Source organism: Bos indicus, chromosome X (assembly GCF_029378745.1).
Source record: "Bos indicus isolate NIAB-ARS_2022 breed Sahiwal x Tharparkar chromosome X, NIAB-ARS_B.indTharparkar_mat_pri_1.0, whole genome shotgun sequence".
Lineage (NCBI taxonomy): Eukaryota > Metazoa > Chordata > Mammalia > Artiodactyla > Bovidae > Bos > Bos indicus.
The window spans coordinates 120,572,644-120,598,495 of NC_091789.1; the positions used below are offsets into that span (position 1 = coordinate 120,572,644).

The 25,852-nt window shown below is 37.6% G+C and overlaps 1 protein-coding gene across 7 annotated transcripts in view; it reads left to right on the forward strand.

Annotated features, from left to right (window-relative positions):
- TAB3 (TGF-beta activated kinase 1 (MAP3K7) binding protein 3) overlaps positions 1-25,442 on the forward strand; it is a 93,459-nt gene extending 68,017 nt beyond the window's left edge. For 4 of the 7 annotated variants that reach the window (XM_070783815.1, XM_070783816.1, XM_070783817.1 and 1 more), the window contains 4 exons: positions 3,086-3,179; positions 6,550-6,633; positions 12,467-12,568; positions 21,324-25,442. In XM_070783815.1, coding sequence (XP_070639916.1) covers positions 3,086-3,179; positions 6,550-6,633; positions 12,467-12,568; positions 21,324-21,472 — 429 coding nt within the window. In that variant the 3' untranslated portion in view covers positions 21,473-25,442. Of the gene's footprint in view, positions 1-3,085; positions 3,180-6,549; positions 6,634-12,466; positions 12,579-21,323 lie in introns of all 7 variants that reach the window. The other 3 variants (XM_070783819.1, XM_070783818.1, XM_070783821.1) reach the window with 3 other exon arrangements.
- The last annotated feature ends 410 nt before the right edge of the window (positions 25,443-25,852 follow it).

Consider the following 25,852-nt stretch of genomic DNA (forward strand, 5'->3'; position numbering starts at 1 on the left):
GGAGACAGGGAAAGAAGATGACACAGTTTCATTGATTACAAACCTGATATATTATCCTTCTGTAGACTCCCTGTATGGAGACAGGAGATACTTGATTACAAACATGATTCATCATACTTCAATTCAAAATCAATTTTATGATGAAAAAACCCTCCCAGTGCACATGTGACTTTGAATCCCTCTTCTCCTATTTCACTTATACCTCCTTGGATAAGCTTACTTTCTTTATATTTGGTCTCTCTTCTACAATATCCACGACTACCCATCTCATAGAATTTTTTTACATGTCCAGAAGAACCTAAGATAATATGCATTACACAGTTTATATAATGCTTAACAAATAGTCTTCTTACTACATAATTTTGATTTACAAAACAGTGGAAAAATATGCTTAAATCTGAAATGTTTTGAAAATACTTGATTTTCTTTTCATTTTAGGAACCTGTATAACATATAAATGTCAAAGCATTTAGTCAGAATTCCCTTTTTGTTCCTAGAGGCTCATTGCTAATGCTTATATGGCTTCTTTAACCAGTAGTACATGAACACCTGGTTAGAAACCCATGTGCCTCGTCAAACTGAAATGCATATTTGTGACCAACTATAGGTACAGTTGCAGAAACTTAGAGGATCAGCAAAATAATCTTTCCAAGGAGGACTGAAGTTGAAAAATGCCTAATAGCCATCATTTCTCTCAGGCTGTTGTTTGCAAAGCCTTTTATTAAATGCTGTGAGAGATGTCATCGCTTAACCACATCTGTATGCAAAAAGACATACATAGATCCATGAACCTGTACATGGGGGAAGAAAAGCTAATGTAACACAGTGAATCAATAGTGCTGGCCAACTACATGGTAATGATATTAACTACTTTGAGAGTTCTGAGATAGAACTCTGTTAGCTGTTTGCTAGTGGAGTTCAAAGAGGTGACAATTGCATGGAGAAGGGGGAAATTTAAGTTATACCTTGAAAGATAAATAAGATTTTACTCATCAGCGCTTCCACTTACTCCATCCCACAAGTTTTTTCCTCTTCATTGGTCTTCTGATTAATTGGGTGGTGGCATCAACCTACTCACAGTCCTGGATGCATAATCAAGGCAAAACCATGAAAGAACATCACTGGTCTTTGACCTTCTTCTCTCTGACAAATACTCTTCAACTGATAGAACAGGTGAATTAAGGTATTTCTGCCATGTTTTGTACAACAAGCTATTTTTTTCCTTAGAAATGTCAGATGTTAAGTATTCTGGAATTTTACAAACAAGCAAGGTTAAATGACACCAAACCCATCTTGAAATCCCACCTTCATGAAAATACAGTATAGTGTCCTACAAATACTAGTAATGGTCCAGAAACAGCTATTGTCCCCTCACTCCAAAGCTGTTAGGAGGCATAGGAATCTGACAGAAAAAAATCATAGTTCAGTGAGTACCAAGGGTTCTGTTGTCTTTGGAAATGAGCATGTTGACAAGAGCCTTTTGGTTGTTACTAGCAAATGTGCAGTGGCCTCTTGACTATAACGTTTATTATAGTTATTTCCATACCTGATTACACAGCTTCACTGTTCAAGACCACTCTACCTGAAATAGCCCCCTCTGCCCGCAAATATGTTAGAAGGATTTGCTCCTTTAGGTACTTGACTTTCTCCAAAATTCTACAAAGCAAAGACTAGATTCTTTGATATATTCCTGGGAAGACAGCATCACTTTTTGAAACCCTTGAACAAGTGCTTTACTACAATGCTCAGATGTGTTTTACACTTTTAATAGTTAATATAGACAAGATGTAAGCATTTATTTTACATGTTAACATAGGAATGAGAAGAGCAATCCATGATAAGTATTTCTCAATGACGTTTTTGTTCCCCTATCATTCGAAGGGATTGCTGCACTTATTATAGACTGCCTGTTACATTACTTTCTTAAAACTTTTGACACCACCTAATTTAATGGACATTCCCAGATATTCTGAGATGTCCTAACAGGATAGTATCTTGCATCATTCAGAATTAACCCATTTTTCTAGATTTTCCTTCACTTTTATATTTAGCTTTTTAGTAAAACACCATGTTTAGCAGAAGATTATTTTCTTCTGTCTTCCTGTGATAGCAGATATTATCTTTTACTTCATGTAGTTACAGTCACCTTAGTAAGTGGTTTCCTAGCTGTACTGTGCTGAAAGCTTCATTACCTCTAGAGTCTAAACTCTGAACTTCATTTTTTACTGTACATATATGTGAATAGTAAAGACATTCAGAACTTTGGGGGAAGTAGAGGCTTCCAAAAAGCTTTACCCAATCGAAAAATAGGGCTCTTTTCACATTTCAGTGTCTCATGTTCATGTCAAGGCAGAAAGAAACAGACTTGGGGGGAGAATGGAATCTATTTGTTTCTGCAGTTTCCATGCACTAGGTTACTAGCTTTCTTTTATGTAGGAAAAACAGAAGATGCAAAGATTTCTAGAGACGTTTCTAAAGTAGACTTCTGTATAAATCCTGGATCTGCCCATTACGAGTTTTTAAGAACCTTGGGAAAATTATATAACCTGTTTGTGCCTCAGCTTCATCATATATACCCTGGGGGTGATATCAGTACTTACCTGGGAAGATAATGTTGAGGCAAGAGTGAGAGACTTCTGGCGAACATAGTGCCTGACAGTTAGTAACTATTCATTAAAAGAAGTACCACTGTAATTTTTACCAGCCTTGACAAGACTAAACTCATGGAAACTGCTTGTTTACAAGGTTGTTGCCTAGTTTCCCTTACCATGCAAATGTAGAAAGAAAATATTCTCAATGCTCTGTGATTAATATATGTTAGTATTTGTATGAGAGAACATAGTGTAGTATGATAGCCCCGCCACATTATGTGAGGATTTTGTTTTTATGTGTCCATATTAATGTCACCATTTCACCTATTCCTTGGAAAACATAGTATAAAGCCTTCTTAAACATGCCCTTTAAGGGATTAAGGCCATTTTCTTGGTAATAACCTATCAGAACAGTTAACATGAATACCAGTTCTTAAATGTTGGGCTTGATAATGACTTTCCCACAATTGCTATTTTGGGTCCTTTCTTACTAGCCTGAGGAAATGACAAGATTGAGAAGCATGAACAGACAACTCCAGATAAATGTTGACTGTACACTGAAAGAAGTTGACCTCCTTCAATCTAGAGGTATAGACTTGATTATTTGGTAAACCATAAGTAATACTGTGGTGTGTTATGCTGCTTCAATAGCAATCATTTTGGTTTTACAGATATAATGGGTAAAAACTACCTTTTATAAGATCACAGTCCTGGTATAGACATCCCTCACCTCACAGTCAGATCAGATTTGGGTGATCAAAAACAATTTTACTTATACAACTTCATCATTAAGTTCTTACCATTTAGACTGTTTTATGGTGGTACTCTATATTTATCATCTTTTAGTCATAGACTATTTCATAAACTGTTGGGTTTTATTTCTAAAACACAGTAGATTTATGTGATAGTCATCTAAGATGTCTGTGCAAACAGGGATCCCAACTCAGAACATCAGATTACTCAGTTTAAAAGGAAAATCTGTATTCCGTTTTCTTTGTTATGTGTTACATGAAAACATTCAACTATATCTTAGAGATTTCATTTTTGTGGCTTTCTTATTGAAGTCTACTACAGTAAAAGCTCCCCAAGTTCACTTTGATATACTCAGCTCACTAGGTTAGAGATATGCTTCATTTTCCTCTGTAAAATATCCAGCCATGAGGCTGCATTCTGGCAAGTCCACGTACTATTGCTCCCATCAGTTGAATTGTCTGCTTACCAACAGACAGTTGTGCCTGTTCTCAAACCTGCTTAGATTACAAAAGGATGGTAACTGGCATAATGTTTTTAAAATGGATATGGATGTAAGAAATGCTGCTTTTTCTATTAAAATGATAGGCAGATGCTTTATAAAGACTCAAGGGCAGACACTACAAAAACATAGAGACTGTGAATTAGATATAGTGAAAACAACTGAAAAGGGCTATGAAGGAAAATCATAAACATCTAATAGGATTCTAGTCTCAAATTAACTGTTCTTAAAATATCTTTTTTTGCTGCATTCTAAAATGAAAACAGGAAATTATAGATCGCGTTACAGCAAACTAGCCTGCTGTCTGTTTTTGTAAATAGTTTCAGTGGAACATAGCCACACCCATTTCTCTACATATTGCCTGAGCCTGCTTTTGTGTTTGAACACCACAGTTGAGGGCTTACAACTGTATTTCAGGTCTACAAAACTTAAAATGTTTATTGTCTGGCCCTTTACAGTAAAAGTTTGCTCACCCCTACTTTAGGTCATCATTACAGGTCGAGTTTATTTCTGAAAGACAATATAGAAGTCTGGTCAACACACACAAAGAAAAGGTCTTGGTCTAACATTGAAATATTGCTTTGATCCTATTTTTCTATCCTTAAGGTTGCTGTGTAATTAATTGTTAACAATTCTGTGTGCGAGTCAGCCAACCCAACATTACTTACTGTTCTAAATTATGGCAGCTGAGAGAGCTTCTACTCTCTTTTCAAGTACCCCATTACCATTTTAAAGCTAGATTACACAGTAGAGGCAGGAGAATAAAAAGATATGGAACTTTGTGCAATAGACAGAAGCACATTTCCATGTGAAACTTAAGCACTCTGGTTGAGTACCCTTATTTTCAGAAGCCTAGGAACTCTACAGCCTAGTAGCTGTAAGCAGTGAAAGACACTGTATGGGAGATTATACAAACCACTGTTACTGTATTAGAAGGTTGCATCCATTATTTTGTTTCTGTGTTCTTTGAAGATAAACAAGAATCCCTGAAACATTGCATTAGGATATTTTTAGTAAAGGCCTTATAGGATCTAGAAATGAAAGCAGCAGTTGTAACTCAAGAAATTGAAGAAATAATATATACAGCATCTTAAACCATAAAAAGATCTAATAAATAAATTAAGTACCATTATGGCTTTCATGAGCCATCATGGGATTTGTTTTCAGAAAATTATTAAACGCAGCATAACTAAATGGAATAAAAGTACTTCTATAATAGGACCTGCAAGGAAAACTGTTCTTAAGGTTTTATAAACAAAGACCTACCTGTGTTTTTGGTCTCCAGTGGGCCACAAAGAGCTCTTTTTGGTACTGTGTTAGTCGCTCAGTGGTGTCCGACTGTGTGATCTCATGGACTGTAGCCTGCCAGGCTCCTCTGTCCATGGAACACTCCAGGCAAGAATACTGGAGTGACTTGCCATTTCCTTCTCCAGGGTGTCTTCCCGACCCAAGGGTCGAATCTGGGTCTGTTACATTGTAGGCAGATTCTAATCTCCCTTCATAAGGGGTCCAAATATATCTACTTTATACTAAGTTCCATTCTTACATTCTCTGGAAAATTTTGTACTGAGTTTCCAACCTTAACTTTTCATCTAGAGATTCTAGACATTTTCTGACATGCAGCATTTGGATTTGATAGTTATCAGTACATGACTTGATAAAAGGCAGCTTTATTTTTACTTTTGGTGAGCAAAACTTTCTTGGGGAAAATAACTGGGTTTAAAATTCAGCAGATTCAATGTATTTAAGCTATCAGTACCACACAACATCCTCTGTGAATAAGCATGGATACAGTTTAAAAGTTTAACTGGAACTGTGCAGAACTACTGGCAGGTTGCAATGACACGTTCACAGATGTGAACATAGGACCCAAAGCTGGCATTGGATCAAAACCGACCTTAGAGAAATCATGTCAGGAAAAGGAGCTAAAACAGAAACTGTATCAAGGAGTAAACAGTTTAAATGAGAGAGATGAGATTGTTCTATTATTCTGAAATTGACAGCATATCATTTTTTTTTTTTATTGATAAGTCTATGGGCAACGTTCGGAGAAGGAAATGGCAACCCACTCCAGTGTTCTTGCCTGGAGAATCCCAGGGACAGAGAAGCCTGGTGGGCAGCCATCTATGGGGTCGCGCAGAGTCAGACACGACTGAAGCGACTTAGCAGAAGCAGCAGCATAGGCAACATTGAAGATTCTCCTTTTCTTAAAGATTGGAATACCTAAACTGCTAATATCATAACAACTTCAATAATCTTTGTCAGTGTATATGTATAGATTATTCTTTACCTGAATTTATAATGAATAAAAATTTAAGGTAAATACAACAGACACAAACGTAAGCTGTGTCATGGTTTTGTTTATTAACATCAAAACAAACAGGGAAATCAGTTCAGTCATCCTTTCATTTCTCTTCTTCATTTACCTAGCTGTGCCACATATTTAATCCTGTGAAAAGAGATAAGCTTTATAGTTAAAAAATGTTCCTTTGCGTGATAGATTGTAGAAGGACACTTGGGTCCTTTCTCACAATGCTTAAATGCTTTCAGTGAGAGAACAGTAGGATAGTATAATGAATTATAAACTCCTGGAAAACCAGCTCCCCTTTTTACATATTTTTTTTCCTCCTATATTTTCCCTAACAAAAAAATGCATATAACAGGAGAAAGACCCCTAAATGCCTGCTGATTTTATTTTCTTTATAGGAAACTTTGATCCAAAAGCTATGAATAACTTTTATGACAACATAGAACCTGGTCCAGTTGTACCACCCAAGCCACCTAAAAAAGGTGAGTAGCAAAATGTCACAGACGTCACAGAAATGTATTTGAAAACCATTTTGGAGTTCATCTAAAAAGCTAAAGAAATTTCATTAGAGATAGCATTTTAAATGTTATGCTATTGATAAACTTTACTTTCTAAAAAACTACAAAACTAACTCTTGAGAGTTATTGTCAAGGGTAACTAAAATGGAATATATAATTTATTTTTTTTAAATAGCTTTCAGTTCAGTTCAGTCGCTCAGTCGTGTCCGACTTTTTGCAACCCCATGAACCACAGCACAACAGGCCTCCCTGTCCATCACCAACTCCTGGAATCCACCCAAACCCACGTCCATTGAGTTGGTGATGCTGTCCAACCGTCTCATCCTCTTTCGTCCCCTACTTCTCCTGCCCTCAGTCTTTCCCAGCATCAGGGTCTTTTCCAATGAGTCAGCTGTTCACATCAAGTGGCCAGAGTATTGGAGTTTCAGCTTCAGCATCAGTCCTTCCAATGAATATTCAGGACTGATTTCCTTTAGGATGGACTGATTGGATCTCCTTGCCATCCAAGGGACTCTCAAGAGTCTTCTCCAACACCAGAGTTCAAAAGCATCAATTCTTCAGTGCTCAGCTTTCTTTATGGTCCAACTCTCACATCCATACATGACCACTGGAAAAACTATAGCTTTGACTAGATGGACCTTTGTCGGCAAAGTAACATCTCTGCTTTTTAATATGCTGTATAGGTTGGTCACAGCTTTTCTTCCAAGGAGCAAATGTCTTTTAATTTCATGGCTGCAGTCACCATCTGCAGTGATTTTGGAGCCCAGAAAAATAAAGTCAGCCATTGTTTCCCCATCTGTTTGCCATGAAGTGATTGGACTGGATGCCATGATCTTAGTTTTCTGAATGTTGAGCTTTAAGCCAGCTTTTTCACTCTCCTCTTTCACTTTCATCACGAGGCTCTTTAGTTCTTCTTCACTTTCTGCCATAACGGTGGTGTCATCTGCATATCTCGGAGAAGGCAATGGCAACCCACTCTAGTACTCTTGCCTGGAAAATCCCATGGACGGAGGAGCCTGGTAGGCTGCAGTCCATGGGGTCACAAAGAGTTAGACACGACTGAGCGACTTCACTTTCACTTTTCACTTTCATGCATTGGAGAAGGAAATGGCAACCCACTCCAGTGTTCTTGCCTGGAGAGTCCCAGGGATGGCAGAACCTGGTGGGCTGATGTCTATGGGGTCACACAGATTCTGACACGACTGAAGCGACTTAGCAGCAGCACCATCTGCATATCTGAGGTTATTGATAATTTCTCCCCGCAATCTTGGTTCCAGCTTGTGCTTCCTCCAGCCCAGCGTTTCTCATGATGTACTCTGCATATAAGTTAAATAAGCAAGGTGACAGTATACAGCCTTGATGTACTCCCTTTCCTATTTGGAACCCTTCTGTTGTTCCATGTCCATTTCTAACTGTTGCTTCCTGAAACCTGCATACAGGTTTCTCAAGAGGCAGGTCAGGTGGTCTGGTATGCCCATCTCTTTCAGAACTTTCCACAGTTTATTGTGATCCACACAGTCAAAGGCTTTGGCATAGTCAATAAAGCAGAAATAGATGTTTTTCTGAAACTCTCTTGCTTGTTCTATGATCCAGAGGATGTTGGCAATTTGATCTCTGGTTCCTCTGCCTTTTCTAAAACCAGCTTGAACATCAGGAAGTTCACAGTTCACGTATTGCTGAAGCCTGGCTTGGAGAATTTTAAGCATCACTTTACTAGCGTGTGAGATGAGTGCAACTGTGTGGTAGTTTGAGCATTCTTTGGCATTGCCTTTCTTTGGGATTGGAATGGAAACTGACCTTTTCCAGTCCTGTGGCCACTGCTGAGTTTTCCAAATTTGCTGGCATACTGAGTGCAGCACTTTCACAGTATCATCTTTCAGGATTTGAAATAGGTCATTTGAAATAGGAATTCCATCACCTCCACTAGCTTTGTTCATACTGATGTTTCCTAAGGCCCACTTGACTTCACATTCCAGGATGTCCTGCTCTAGGTGAGTGATCACACCATCGTGATTATCTGGGTCGTGAAGATCTTTTTTGTACAGTTCTTCTGTGTATTCTTGCCACCTCTTCTTAACATCTTCTGTTTTTGTTAGGTCCCTACCATTTCTGTCCTTTATCGAGCCCATCTTTACATGAAATGTTCCCTTGGTCTCTCTAATTTTCTTGAAGAGATCTCTAGTCTTTCCCATTCTGTTGTTTTCCTCTATTTCTTTGCATTGATCGCTGAGAAAGGCTTTCTTATCTCTCCTTGCTATTCTTTGGAACTCTGCGTTCAGATGCTTATATCTTTCCTTTTCTCCTTTGCTTTTCGCTTCTCTTCTTTTCACAGCTATTTGTAAGGCCTCCTCAGACAGCCATTTTCCTTTTTTGCATTTCTTTTCCATGAGGATAGTCTTGATCCCTGTCTCCTGTACAATGTCATGAACCTCTGTCCATAGTTTATTAGGCACTCTATCAGAATTAGTCCCTTAAATCTGTTTCTCACTTTCACTATAGTATAGTCATAAGTGATTTGATTTAGGTCATACCTGAATGGTCTAGTGGTTTTCTCTACTTTCTTCAATTTCTAGGATTGAGAGGCCACAAAAGAATCCTTGTGTATTTAACAGGTGGGCATAGCAATTAGATTGACACTAGGTGTCTCTTCATCAAGGGCAAAATAAATGCTACACAACCAAGATTTGGAGGAGTAACTTTTGCATACTCTTAAATCATTTCTGTGTGATATACTGAACTTCCAATTAATCATTTTCTTCTCCATTCTAGTAATTCTCAAGAATGTCGTGAACTGTGCATTTCATATCTTAATGTTTTTTTGCTTAATCTCTTTTTGCTTTAAGCAACTCAAGATAGACTGATCATGAAGACATAATATTGATACTGGAAAATGCATTACCTAAGGATGTAACATTTTATAATCTCAAAACTTAAAGCAGAATTGAAAATTCTACACAAATGATGTTACTTGCACTACAGTACTTAAATTTTGGTTGAACAGCTTTGTGTGCAACAAAGTGTTTTAAGTATTTCATTTATAGGTTGCAATGGAGTACTTGTTATTTCCATTCTTTAATAGTACTATGGATATTTCAACTGACCTGAATTTAAAGTAGCCTCCTGCTGTCTAAAAACAGTGTGAAAAGAATCTTAATGGATGACTACCACGTACCAGATTTGTGTCTATAGTGGTAATCCAATGAATTGATTCAAGGGCTGTCATGGAAGAATCACCCTATTTAAGGGATATATCCAGTGTGAACCACCTTATTAGCATAAATTCTATGGTTTGAAGGGCCCACCATATTTAATAAAAATACTTCTATCTCTTGGGAAATTTCAAGATTTTAGAGCTAATCTTCCAGGAGCTAGGGACAAAGCTAGACCTCTCTTTGAGCAAGGCCTGATTCTTTACAGTAGTACATAGAAGGAAATTTATAGCTTTAAATGCTCATGTAAGACAAGGAGATCTAATATCAGTGACATACAATTCTACCTAAGAATCAAGAAAAGAACCAAAGTAAGTGGAAGAAGGAAAATATAAGAACCATTGATGACATAAAAATAACAGAGAAAGTTATCAAAACCAAACATTTGATCTTTGAAGAATAAAAAAACAGGAAAAAACCAGATTACCAAAATCAGAAATGAAAAGATAGGATGAAATAACTGTTAATAGTTGTGTATGTAATTAAAGAAATTGAATCCATTATCAAAAGTTTCCCCACAATGAAAACTTCAGAACTGGATGGTTACACTAATGATCCCCATAGAAATCAAGTATTTAATGAAGAGATAATACCAATCATACAAACTCTGAGGAAACAGAAGGAAGGAAAGCATCTAATTTTCTTATGAAACCAGTAGGACTCTGATTCCAAAACCTGATGCACATTACCTAACTCCCAAAAAGAAAACAAACTTACAGATCAAATCCTCATGAACATAAAAGCCAAAAAATGAATAAAATATTAACAATATAAAAAAAGATAATACATCATGACCAACTTGGGTTTAAGCTCAAGAATGCAGTGTTCAGAAAATAAAGGGAAAAAGCATACAGTCATTTCATTATACAGGAGAAAACATCTGATAGAATACAGTAGCCATTCCAGATGACATGATTATTTGTGAAGAAAATCTAGAGCTACCCAGAAATGAAAATTAGAATTAATAAGTGACACTTATTAATAAATTAACCAGAGATATGTACATTGACTATGATAAAACACTACCAAAAGAAATCAAACAATACCTAAATAGTCATAAACCATGTCTTTTTTAAAAATCAATATTGTTCAGATACCTATTCTTTTCATACTGATGAAATACCAATTTTAACTGTAACTTTTCTTTTTTTGGTATGCATTAATCTGATTCTGAAATTCATATGGAAATACACAAGACTTAGAATATCCAAGTGGAATATAGATGTTTATCCGAATAAGTTTGATAATTTGAGAGAAAGAAGGAAAGACACAGAAACCTTTTTAGACTAGACTTTGCAGTTAAGCAACACGTGTGTGTGTAAGCTCTTCAGCTGATTGAGAAAGTATCCCCCCCACCTTGACTTAACAGTGGAGAGGGCACTGACCTTGCTGTCATACAACTTTAGCACTGGTTCTGATTGTCTTGGCCACCTGACCTTGTTTATATCCAATTTGTACACCAATAGAGGTCATCAGTCCAAATATTTAGCTTCTTTACGGGGTTGTTGTAAGAGTCAGTGAGAAGGAGGTATGTGATGCTATAAAAGGGGTTACAAATCTAAGAAATAGAACTTATTCTTTAGCACCTAAAGGAGATGTTTACTCTGCTTCACAACACTTACATTGTGAAACACTGGTCTCCAAAGGTTGGTTGAACTAGAGGACTGCTTATAGGCTCAGAGCGGATTACAAAATTTTAAATGTTTGTTTCTTAAGGTTAAATACTATGAAGTCTGCCTTTTTTGACTTTTGTGTATGTGTTAGTCACTCAGTCGTGTCCACCTGTTTGTGATCCCATGAACTGTAGCCCACCAGGCTCCTCTGACCACAGGATTTCCCAGGCAAGAATACTGGAGTGGGTTGCCATTTCCTTCTCCAGGACATCTTTCCAACCCAGGGATCAAATCCAGGTCTCCCACATTGCAGCCAGACTCTACTGTTTTCACTTAATACAAAACACTGCTTACTGATTACCTAAAAATTAATAGAAACAGTATTCTAGCCAGAAATGGATATGCCTGCAGTCCATGTTGTGAGGGCTGCTGGACTTCTGCACACATAGGTAACTGGAATTTATGAACAACTGGGGAGTATGTGTTACCAGTACATAATATTACTTTCAGTTGGTTTTGATTTTTCAAGTACTATTTTGGTTCTTTATTTATGAAATGCTGTAGTCTACTGTTACCTTTAATGTGGATAGTGGACTTTAAACCCATAATTTTCTAGTAACTATTGGTTAATCAGGGAATTGGTAAAGTATAATGTCCCAAATTTTGTGTTCATACCGACATTTAATTATTAGCATTAAGTTTGCACCCTAACTCACTCGAACCTGGGAATTTGGTGAAATCAGGCATGCATTCCAAGTAATGAGAGAGGATGAAAAAACTTTTAAGAGCCATTCTGGATAGGCTGTAAAGGCAGTATTAAATACGGCCCTTGCCTTCCTGGGAGAACTAATGGTAACATCAAGTAACAAAGAATAAATACTGCATGTGTCCCGTGAAAGATTCTTGAGAGCCTGTCCACTCTCTTCTAATGAACGGCTTGATCCCTTCTTCCTGGCTTTGCTTCTTCTCATGCAGACTCATCAGACCCTTGCACAATTGAGAGGAAAGCCCGAAGAATTAGCGTGACCTCCAGAGTACAGGAGGACGTCCATGACACCCAGGCAGCAGCTGCAGATGGTTTGTACTTGTATGTCTAGACTTTGTGCAGTGTCCAAACACGTGTTAACCCATGTAGAGTTATCATAAGTAAAGGTCAACCTTTTTTTCCTTTAAGACATTACTCTTTACTGAGTTTCTAAAGCTGTGCAGTCCAATAGCAACAGAATTAGAGCCACATACATGATTTAAAATTTTCTCTTAGCCAAAGTTTTATAAGAGTGAACTGGGTTTTTTGTACCTTATTTCATACTTTTCAAAATTTGGTATATATTTTCTATTTACAGCACATCTCAATTCAGAGTGACTGCATATCAAGTGGCTAGTGGCCCACCATATTGGACAGATTCTTATAAAATAATAGTGTCTAGTCTTCCCAGGTGGCTCAGACAGTAGAGTCTGCCTGCAATGCAGGAGACACAGGTTTGATCCCTGGGTCTGCAAGATCCCCTGGAGAAGGAAATGGCAATCCACTCCAGTATGCTGGCCTGGAGAACTCCATAGATGGAGAAGCCTGGCAGGTCCCAATCCATGGGGTTGCAAAGAGTTGGATATGACTGAGTGACTAACACACTCAACACAGAAAATAAGGCCACACTTGATACTTCTTAAATTCCCCTAAATGCAGAAATAGTATACAACTAGGTAAAAAGGTCTCCACCATAGGAACAAACCAAGCATGAAACTACATTGTACTTCATATAATTACAGAACAAATCCTTTCTTTGCCTACTTGGCATAGTTCCAGTTATTTGAAAAATAACTTTTCTATGAGGTTATCTGTAAAACTATAGAAAATGTTGAGAATTTTTTACAGTTTGAGTTGTATCCTTTTGATCAGTTTCTCCTATGTTCCCATTATTATATAAACAATATGGATTAACCTGTAAGTTGCTAACTTTTGACATTTGTAAGACAGTCATTTTTATGAAAAATTGGCCAATTAAGTTTAATCCATTTAAAAATAGTCTTAAAGGAAACGTTCAGTTCTTATTTGTATATAAATATGCATATTCTTTAGATGTTTTGTTTTCCATGAGGCATGAGACATCTTTGCTTTTTAATATTCCATAAAACATTTCACACCTTAAATCAAATGAAAGCAAACATCTTTGGGATTTTACATGCTTTTATTTAAGCAGTTTCCCGACAATGACTGTTAGTTGCTCATCAGTGTCTGACTCTTTGTGACCCCTTGGACTGATTGTAGCCCTCCAGGCAAGAGTACTGGAGCGGGAACCTATTCCCTTCCCCAGGGTGTCTTTCCGACCCAGGGATCAAACCTGGGTCTCCTGCATTGCAAATGGATTCTTTACCATCTGAGCCACCAGGGAATGTGGTGCTAGTGGTAAAGAACCCACCTGCAATGCAGGAGACCCAAGAGACACTGGTTTGATCCCTGGGTCAGGAAGATTGCTTGAAAGAGATTTAAGGCATGGCACTCCAGGAACCCACTCCAGGATTCTTGCCTGGAGAATTCCATGGACAGAGGACCTAGCGAGTTACAGTCCCTAGGGTCACAGAGAGTCGGACACAACTTAAGTGACTTAGCACACAAGCATGCACCCTATGATGAAATGAGCAGTGTCTTTTTTTTAGGACCAACAATAATTCTTAGATGCCTTTTACATATTTTTTGATTAGTTACTTCTGCATGACTTGCTGTTCCAAATTACATTGTTATAGTATTGAAGAGTAACAGAACATGCCATCCCAAAATATGCCTCTTTGGCATTAGGATTATTCTGAGCAACTGCAGATACTAGAAAGCTCAGAAAACAGAATATTAGTTATACCCTTTTGTAAGGGACATTTACATTTATAAAGGCAGTCTCCTTCTGTGTCTCTCTTGTGACTCTAAATGACAAGAGCATCAATGGAGAAGGCACTGACTTAAATCTGCATAACAAACCTTGTGCTTATTTACTCTGCTTTTCCTGGTAAACTCCATACACACTCCAATCTCTTCTGTCTTAGCTGAAGATGCTAAGATTTCAGCCATCTCAGCAAGTTACTCAGTTTTCCTGGGTATCACTCATGTATACAGGAGTATACATGTTAATAAACTTTAATCTTTTATTGCAGGGGTGTCTCAGCCAAGAACTGAGAAAGGTAGAGGAAAAAGAATTTTTCTCCCCTACAGTCAAAACAGTGAAGAGAGCCCCAGGTACCCTAGATTAGTTAGTTTAAAAGATTTTCCAGTTATTTCTGTAGGTTAGAAAAAAGGAGTTTGAAAAACCTTTATATATTAATCATTTGCATTGCCACAATCTAAAACTGAAAGCTGTGTTTGGAGTTAGCACAGAAAGATGGAATATAACAGTTTATGGGTTTAACATCTGAACTTTTCTGACTATGATAAATTCTTCACAAAATAACAAGTTGCCTGCCCTAGAAAAGCATAAAGACTACTATTCAAGAGAGGACCTTTAATGGAAATGGCATACAGCACATTTTTCCTCAAACAGAAGCTTCAACAGAAGTGTCTTTTATTCCTCCATATAAGACAACAGATACAACTATTATACTTACATCTTTAGGAGTCATGAGCCTGTCGATGCAAAAAAAAAAAAAAATAGTTGATCTGCAGAACAAATGAAAAATTTTATTTGAGCTAACCTGAGAATTATAATCTGGGAGAGAGTCTTTGAGAAAGTACTGAGGACCGTTCCATCCATTTGAGGTCAAAGCACAGTTATAAGGAGGAACACCATTGGGTTCATAAGCAAACATGTGAACAGTTATTAAATTAATTGGCATACTGGCCTGGCCCAGCATCTTGGATCAACTGTCTACTTCCTGCGTGTCTTCTCCTCATCCTGGTGATCTGGTAGCACTGGTCTTCATCCATTTGGGGTGTCAGAAGTAGGAGTTGCAGAGCCTGATACAGCCCCTTCCAGTGTGGCTATAAAGAATCCTTTATCTAATGTATTTTCCAGTATGCATACTCTCCTTGTTGCAGGTCATGGGGCATTTGATCTTCATCCAAAGATAGATTACTGAAACAACCTTTACAGTAATTAGTCTTGGGCAATAAATACAAAAACCTCAAAGACAACATGAGAACATAATGTCCTTAGTAGAATTTTTCCCTCTAAAATTACCCTCATTTGTATAGAATATCGCCAAATTAAGATTTGCAAAATAAGTCTGGCTTCAGTAAACTTGCTTGAAAGTCATAATTAGCTTGAAGGGAAGGGTTTCTTTATATATGGAAAATACAAGTTCAAACCCAAAATATTTCAGAGGGAAAAATATTATATTCATCAATTCACTGAGTCCTATGTGACTAATCTTTGATTTTGTTATTCTGTTAATCAGATTTAAGAAGCCATCAAGCTTGTCATTCTTCTAATTTCTTACCCAGTTCAGTGGTATGATCTGAAAGTTATTAGAAGCCTATCTATACCAATCAGAAAGTCCTCTCTATATATCTTCTTGAAGATGAAGCTTTTTTTTGCAGAAATCATCAGAATAAAGCAGTAAAGGTCTCTACAGGACTTAAAAAGGCATCTTTAAAAGATCTGACTACAATGCAAATGAACAAAAATTTTCCTATTTCTGTGGCATTACCATGATTTATGATAATTATGACTGATAACATTTTGTTAGTGTGTACCATGTACCAGGTTTTTAGGAACTCAATATAATTTCTACATCTACCCATATAATATAACCTAAGAAGATTTGTCACCATTTGACCACGCTCCCCATGTAATTTAATATATCAGATAAGCCTAATTAATTTATTATCTCTTCATTGATAAGTAGAGGAAACATTTCTCTTGAGGTGTTCCAGGAGCCCTTTGGAAAAACCTCAGAGTTATCTAAGAAGTCAAAAGAATTTCACTTAGAATGTGATCTTAAGGAATTTTGTCAAAAATATTAAGGTCTCAAAGCACTTAGTCACAAACAGGATCACGAGTAGTTCGTGATCATGCTTCACGATTATTGTGAAGCAATACTTATTTTCCCTTAGTCAAAATGACAATAAAAGGTTTCAAAACCAAATACAGAAAGGTATAACAGATTGCTTAAAATGTAAAGGAACTTTACAATATGTTATCAGAAGCAGATTAATATTAGAAGAAAATTTTGAAAACCAAATTCAGGTTTTGTACCATTTTTCCCTTTAATATTAAAATTCATATACTCAAATTTACTTAGTCCTGACCACCCATAGAATTCCATTCTTAAGATTCTTTTCTCATAAACTTTCTTCAACTTTCTATATTCATATTAATTTGTTCCTTATTTTCTTTCCCATTTAGAAATAACCAGCTTTATGACAAAATTACTTCCCATTCCATTAACAAAACACATTTTCATTTCTTATACCTTTTTCTTCCTTGCATACAAAGATGTTTTCCTTATTAGAAACCTTCAGTTCAGTTCATTCGCTCAGTCGTGTCTGACTCTTTGCGACCCCATGAATCGCAGCACACCAGCCCTCCCTGTCCATCACCAACTCCCGGAGTTCACTCAGACTCACGTCCATCGAGTCAGTGATGCCATCCAGCCATCTCATCCTCTTCGTCCCCTTCTCCTCCTGCCCCCAATCCCTCCCAGCATCAGAGTCTTTTCCAGTGAGTCAACTCTTTGCATGAGGTGGCCAAAGTACTGGAGTTTCAGCTTTAGCATCATTCCTTCCAAAGAAATCCCAGGGCTGATCTCCTTCAGAATGGACTGGTTGGATCTCCTTGCAGTTCAAGGGACTCGCAAGAGTCTTCTCTAACACCACAGTTCAAAAGCATCAATTCTTCGGCGCTCAGCTTTCTTCACAGTCCAACTCTCACATCCATACATGACCACTGGAAAAACCATAGCCTTGACTAGACGAACCTTTGTTGGCAAAGTAATGTCTCTGCTTTTGAATATGCTATCTAGGTTGGTCATAACTTTCCTTCCAAGCAGTGTCTTTTAATTTCATGGCTGCAGTCACCATCTGCAGTGATTTTGGAGCCCAAAAAAATAAAGTCTGACACTGTTTCCACTGTTTCTAGCAAAAACTTAAGAAACAAGTAATTATGAACTGGTTTGCCAATCAGGAAATGCTGGCATGACAAACTGGACATATACGATAACCCAGTTTCTTTTTGTTGTTGTTGTTTATTAACACAAGCCTCTTAAGATAAATAGAAGAGATTTGGGGCATGTTAAAGGATTGTGGGCTTTGGACTGTTTTGGAGCCACACCTCTGGTTCTGTAAAAACTTGTTTTGTAAAACAAGCACAGCTCTTTTTAATTTCTCAAAGGAGTGCATGGCCAGCTTAATGACATCAAAGGACTGATACGCCCATCCACCTTTGGTAGAATGTTTCTCATTTCCTCATTTAACTTAGTGTGTGCATGCATGCCCATTCATTCAATCATATCTGACTCTTCTGCAGCTCCATGGACTGTAGCCCACCCAGCTCTTCTGTCCATGGGATTTCTCAGACAAGAATACTGGAGCTGGTTGCCATTTGCTTCTCCAGGAGATCTTCCCGACCCAGGGATCAAACCCATATCTCTTGTGTCTCCTGCATTGGCAGACAGATTCTTTGCTACTCAGCCACCTGAGAAAGCCCCATTTAGTTTGGGGAGAAGTCAAAAAAAAAATCCAGTCAGGCTCTGAATATCAGATACATATCAGTTTAGTCAGAAGTGGCCTCCCATTTTGATTATCTGTTTACAAAAACTTTTGAGGGTCCACCCTGGGTTTAAGAAATTCTTTACCTAGAGCACTCAGTTCAGTCTTTGATATGAAGATGCTTACATACAGTCTTAGGTGGTCTCATTTCTAATAACCATTCAATACTTTCTTCAGAGTGGAAGGGTAACTCAGAGAATTACTAGAATACAAAGACTCAAAGGACAGAGGAGAGCATAATTATGTCAGCTTATAAAGTTTTTGTTTAGGTACCTTTCATTGAGGTTATTTGGGGAGTTTTGAAGCCTTTGGGGGCTTCTGCATACCAATTAAATACCTATTAATACAGTATTTCAGGATGAGAGCTCTCTAAAATGTTAACAATTTAGAAGACTTACCAACTTAAAGGATCCAAGGAGCTAGCCCTATATTTTCTCCTGCTAACCTCAGTTTGGAAAAGAGAACGACTCTCATCACTTTTATTTCCAGTAAAGGGATCCAGGAGAGAGTGACATGACAAGCCTATTCTGCTAGGCTTTCTTTTAGTGCAGTTTTGGAGTGCCCAAGAATCCCACCTTGGCCATTCCAGGGTGGGATTTCCTTTAATTCCTAATTATTTAATTACTTGTAAGCATACAGAAATCCAGCTGGTATCCCAATAGGTTGCTGTCCACCTGGAAGCTGTTGGGCCTGAGGCACAGTTTCCCAGTATTGATTTAGTGGTCGAATTTCAATATGCATATAATCTGAACTTTCTGAGGACTCTGTGGTGGATCAGATAGATGCTGCTTCTCACTGTAGTTCCCCAAAGAGTTGCCCTTGGCTCAGTTTCTTCCTCTTGACAGTCTACTATGCCTATGGGTCATCAGAGCACTGGATGATTTATCCTTACTGTGTGCATCCTTAGAAGAGCAGTGTTTAATTTACGGTTATAGTGGAGTTCTGCTGCTGCACCACCACTGCCAGTCACAAGGATTGATCTTCAGACACTAACGCTAGGTTGTCAGTCACCCGAGAACACCACGTGGCTGAAAGGAGCAAGTGTCCTGTGTTCTTAGGAGCTAAATAATGCAGTCTCTGTTTTACTCCCAGAAGTTTTTTTCCAGCCATATAGCAACTTTTTTCTTTTTAATTTAGGCCAGTTTACCAAAAACACAACCACCTGTGTTTCCCTGTGTCTCCTGCCCAAGATCCCCTCCATCCTTGTGTAGGAAATGCATGTGGGACTCTTAAAAGAGTCCAGGTCTTAAAAACAGCTCAAATAAAATTTTTAGGATTATCAAGGCAATAAGATCCAGATATCAGAAGAACTCACTGAAACACCTAAGAAGTACCAAGAAGCTGGTGGGGCTTAATGGGTCCATGCTGGTATCGAGTGCTGATTTGGGGTAGACTCCAGCTGTCCTCATGGGTGTATCTGATATCCTGCCAGCTTCACTATGCATATATCAATGAAAAAATCAGTAGTTGATCTCAGAAAGAAATGGAAAATTTTATTTGAACCCACCTGAGGATTATAACCTGGGAGACAGAAAGCTGTGAGGACTTAGAAGTCCAAGTACAGTTCTGCAAGTTTTAGACAAAGGATTATAATGTGTCAGATAATGTGTCAACAGTTTATACAATCCAGAACTGCATGTACAAAGTGAGGAGTGGGTCATCCTGACCCTTTACAAGATTAAGAAGGAATGGTATCTCCTAAGGAGATTGGGTTGATACAAATGGACAGTACATGCTAAAGGGGAAGGAGGAAGCCCAAACAGGCAGAAAATAATTTTCTATTTAGGGGGCATGCCATAAAATACAACTATTACTTCATCAAGCTATAAGATACAAGGTGGATGCTAATGGGCAGTTAAAAGCAACAGTTGAAGCCAGAGTCAACAAACCCATCTCCTTTTTATAGTCACGAATAGGCTGGAAAAGCCAGTGTTTTTCTGTTCTACTGGAAGGTTGAGAACACCTTCCTGATTGAGCCTCAGCCTTACTATACCTGCAAAAAGGTTCAGGGTCTAAAACTCAGTTCTCGTTACCTCTTGGGGAATAGCCACACAGCGATTTGTCATTAAAGACCAACTGATAAAGCACATTTCCAATGGACCAGTGTGCTTAACCCCAGATGGTAACTGATTAAAGCTTCCCCAGATCTCAGTTTCTTTTGTCACCTGCTTAGGAAGGCTGCTTACCTTAGATCTTAATTCCATTTGCAGTTTTTAGTGAGGATTTCTAGGTGTATGGGTAGATTTCCCCAGCCTGCTGACCTTGTTCAGATTCCAGGGTGGTTTTCCAGCTGGAACTTGGGAGCCTGCCAGTCCCTAAACCCACTTTCAGTAGGTACTGTTCATGGAAGGCAACTCTAAAAGCAAAGAACCTTTTTGAGTACAAGGCCAGAGAGAATGAGGACCTAGGAGGAATATAAATTTTAAGTTTTTTGTAAATCCTGAGGACCACCATAAGGCTGCCAGAATTTTATATTGCCAAGTATAGACATGTTTAATAACTCACATCTGAAAGATCTTTCAGTTTATTGACAAAAGGCAGGGAAGAACTGAGGATAAAAGTCATATTGAATGAATTTAGCTTCATGAAAAACGACAGTCTTTTATATTTCTGTTTTAACCTTTCTGGGAGAAACTTTTATGAACTGTCACACCATTGACAAACCATTATTAAAAACATGAATATTTTGGAGCTGAAAGTCTCAAGGAAGAAGGCACAGATTTTATGAGATGTTTGATATAGTATGGCTAGTACTGTGGGTGGTGGGAGTCACTGGCAGGCTGAGGTGGTGAGGGAGAACTTAGAAGGTAGAATTTAACATGCTGTATAACATTTTTCCATTTGACTGGAATAGAGCATAACTGTCCACTAGAGACAATAAACTTGGAAGGTAGTCTGTGCTGGACTTCTAGCTACTTAGAGGAATAAAATAAATTGTTGAGAACAAATTAGATTGTGTATCCTGAACTTACTGTTTGGTTCTGCATTTCTAGCAGCTGTGCCAACAACTTGGCTTTCTCGTTTCACAAAACCTTTTCCCTTGCTTTTGGTGGGGGGTAATTTTCAATTTCCATTTGGATTATACTTCGAAAAAAAATTCAGTCTATTTTCTGTTTTCTCTCTCTCATCCCTGACTTCTCTTAGAGCACCCAGGTAGCTCCAAACAGAGTCCTCGGACACAACCGCGAGATGAAGACTATGAAGGGGCTCCGTGGAATTGTGATAGCTGCACCTTTCTGAACCACCCCGCACTAAATCGCTGTGAGCAGTGTGAGATGCCACGGTACACTTGAATTCCCAAGAGTCTGCACTAGGTTGAGAGTGTAACTTTGAGCACCCGTTAGAAGAAAAGGAAACCTGGGGAATCTGTTCATCTACCCGGCCTTTTCATTTCAGACGACATGGGGTGGGGGGTGGGGAGAAGGACACTGTAGCCACTTGTGCTCAATAAAGGAAAAATGGGGAAGGTTTATCCCCCCAAGTCTTAACTCAGTGCAGTTAGAGATAGAAAGGGATACTTGAAATGGGGAAAGGATTCACTCCTGAAAGAATGTACACAGAGAAGTCAAGAGCTCTTCTGTGAAACCCCAATCATTCAAGTTACTGCTGAGTGACCCTTATTTTATAAACTAGAACTTTGAATCTTGGTGTAACATGTTACAGTTTATGCAGCCAAACTGTGAATTGCCAGAGCAGACTTACCTGGTCACAGATCTCTGGAAAACCCAGGCTCCCCAGGCTTCTTCCTGTTGCTTCCTACTGAGGAAAAGGACGGGAAAAGCACTCAGAGGATGTTTTTGGTGGGGGGCAAAACAATAAGGGTATTTGTAATTGCTGCTTTTTTCAGGGGTAATTTCAAACACAGAAACAAGATGTTTTAAAATGTGACTTGTAGCAGTCAGGAATTCGGCATATCGTGCCCTTTGTTTGAAAGTACAATCAGAGGTGATAATATTCCTTTTGCTTGTACAATGATTCATCAAGCTATATCAACACTGGTAACTAAGACCTAATTATGCCGCAGGATAGATAGATTTTTTAAGTTACTGCATGCTTTTATTAGGCCACTGGTTTTTAAAATAACCAACAAGTCCTTATAAATTCTGATTTTATGAATGACCTTCTCGTAAAACTGCGCTTTGCCAATAGCATAGTGAATGTATGCCGAATGTAAATCCATTCCAAAATCCACTTGGAATCTTGAGCTCAGCTGTGGTTCTATAAGAAACGTTTGCAGTTCATAGAGCCGTCCCGCCTTCCAATTTTGTGATGAGTTCATGATGTTTACAGCACAGAGAATACTTGTGCCATAATCCTAATCTAGCTGAAAAAAATTACTATTACTTGTTCAATAAAGATGTATTTGCACATATGTTAACAAATCAGTGTGAGGAAAATTATAGCTAGCCAATATCATAAAGTTGCACACTGCGCTATTTGGGGAGGAAGAAAAGGCTAGTCAAGAAATAAGATTAGGAGAAAGGTGAACACAAAGGACTTTGAAATTTAGAACTTAATTTTTACCATACTGTATTCAGAGATGATACTAAGTTTGTTCAGATAGTTCAGATGATACTAAAGCACTCTTTATTTATGAAATTAGAAACTTAGGGTATAAATAACTGAAGAGATACAAAATCATTTGATTCACTAAAGTGCACCACCAGAAAATTATTAATAGGACACTGAATTAGGGCGGTTGACGTTTCTTCCAAGCTCAGAATTGGATTTTGGAATCTCCCCTTATTTGGGTACATGTAAACAGCAATAAAATTGGTAAGTTTCCTAATCCTAAAGGATTTTACCTCAGGTTATCACCTGAGGAGTATCTGCTCTCCCATACCAGCTGTCCCCCTTCTCTTTCACTCACACACAGGCACGCACGCTCGCTTCAAGCTGTCATTATATGCTAATTTAGCAGTAATCTCTGGCAGATCTGGAAAAACAAGCTGCACTTAATAGCATAATGAAACCAAAGGCATAACAACTTATCATAGCTTTCCATCAAAATCACAATTTCACACTGTACCTGCAGCTCTGAAAACATTTTTTTCATACGTGGAAAATGTCCTGAAAGTATCTACTTGTCTCACAGAGTCAGCGTGGCTATGTAATTACACTGATAAAACATCTCTCATATAACAACTGTGGCAAAACTGTGAAAATAAAGGTGAGAAAGCAGACGGGCTTAAAAGCGTTGACCTGCAAATAGCACTCATTCTCTAAAAGCTTTTGTAGCACTGGTGTCTGTCAGTCTCCAGTAAGTCTATCAGTCCTACTGTTCTGTAATAATGCCAATGCCTTTGCCTTTGTATGGTTTCATCTCTCTGTAGAGATGGTAAACCCCACTTGGTATTAAGTAACAATATAGGGTAAAAATACATATATTGCTTGATGTTCTAGCTAAAGGTTTACCCAGTATTCTTAGTGATATGCTGAAGTGGCAGCAGTTAACTTGGCAGTTGTCAGTTGAGGGTGAAGGTAGCATGTATGAAAACAGTTTGATGCTTTATTAAAACCATGTAGATGACTTTAAAACTATTGCATGAACATACATCCAGGTTATTGAACTGTTATCACACAGTAGATGCATGGTTCCAGTCCCTTGGTGATCTATCTAGTAAATTATTGTTTTCACCTGCCAGGAAAAATGAGATACCAGTCTTATTTGATAGGTGTAGAGGGTGGGGTTTGAGACATCAGAGATTGATGTTTAAGGGAGTTTTGTATACGTTCATTTCTGGTTCTGCACATGTTTCATACACCAACATAGGCTGTAGTCAGTTTTTAAAATCAGCAAAATTACTTGACACCGATACATTTGATATATTTAACTATGTCCCATGTATAGACTACTTCTGGCTTGTGACCAGTTTGAACAAGAATTCTGTCACCTTTAAAGATGCCTTTTAGGAAGGATCTGGCTGCTGAGGTGCCTATGCTTTTTGGATCAGTTGGTGCACTTCTTGTTCCTAGTAAAAAGGTGTTTTCTTAAATTACAACCAGTTTGATGTATCTGGTAACATAGACCTGACTATACATTTTATATTATTTCACTGTTCTGTAAACTGAGTTTTTTGAAAGCACATTTGTCATTTTGTCCAAGTACATTGCCCCTTACATTTTGAGGTAGGTCTTAAAAGTTTAAAGTGGCAAAAGAGGAGCCAGAAACTTTCTAAGACTTGTAAAATGTTTCAAATAATGACCTTGTTTGAGAGAGTTAGAGGCGTGGTGTTTTAAACAAAAGAAATTCATTGTAATAAAGGTAGTTTTAGAGCAGATTAATGATGGTGGGGAAAGTGTTGCTAATTTGTTTATTTCCCTGAAAAAATGGGAGTGTGATGAGCAGTTTAATAATTTTTAAGGAGCTGGTCTCAACTTTAGTACTTATAATTATTATAAGAAATCAATGTTTCCTTAAATTTTGACATTGCTTTGTCCCGGTTATCTAAGGTTCATATTCCAACTTTCTGTGGCAACTGAACTTTATATAGTATTTTAAAAGGTAACTAATGCTTTTGACAGTATAAACAAAAAGCAAGAATATAAGGCCTAGAAAAATTGTCCTTCGAAAATATCAATGATGTACCCTGGAATGTGAAGATGTCCCCTTATAGTTTAAATTGATTTATTTGAATATTGTAATCACTCTTCAGACTTTGAATGAGTCATTACAGTGTGTATCTGTATATCTGTAGAGAAAAATGACAACCGAAATGTAACTTTAAAATCAATAAATTTGGCACTGTCTGTTGCACCACTACTGTATCTTTTTGAAAGAATTAACAGTATTTTCTTATTGTAAAAGGTAATTCTGATGATTCCACATTCACCAGACATGTATTTTTTTTTCCTGTACTATTTGCATCCCCAAATATTTAATACAAGTAGGTTTTGCACGGCTTGAGCATTCAGAGATTAACAGAATGACAACTCAATTTTAATTTCTAAAGCCATGAAATGTTGCTTTGAGACTGAACAATTCTGAATTCTTATTTATAATGACACCCAATATCCATGTTTCCCTACTGTAAAAGAACTGATCAGTTTCTTGCCTACAACAGCAAGAACTTATTAAATCTTGTAAATACCGTGTCTCTTTTAGATTTCTGTGTATGCTGTGAATCAGATTATTTTGAGGTGAAATTGTATTAAGACAAAGGCATTTGAAAAGGCTATGCATGCATCAAACCTCCAAACAGTACATATTCGGAAAGTCAACGATTCCTGCGAAATAAATTAATAAAGTAAAAGCAAACACTACATTCTGTATCCTTTCTGTGTAGCTAGAAATGATTTATAATATCAAACCAGTCTAGTTCCTACATTCATATTTCTGGACTGAAATATGCTGTCTCAGAAACCTCATCTTTCATCACATCTCTGTTCTTCTGTTAGAAAATGTACTCATGTTATTTTTGGGGTATTAAGTATTTGTACATTACTGTAACTTAGAAATTAGGTAAAAGTATAAATAAGCAAATTTTATATAAAAGGTGGCATATGTTAAGAATTTACATTTTTCATGCACTCCACATTAATACATGTTACTTACAAAAGAATGACTGGTTCTTTTTCTTTATATCATTTGTAGTTAGTTTTTCAAAGGGAAATAATCACCCTCCTAATCTCTATAGTCACCCTTCCCAACTTGTGCACAGAGAATATTGCAG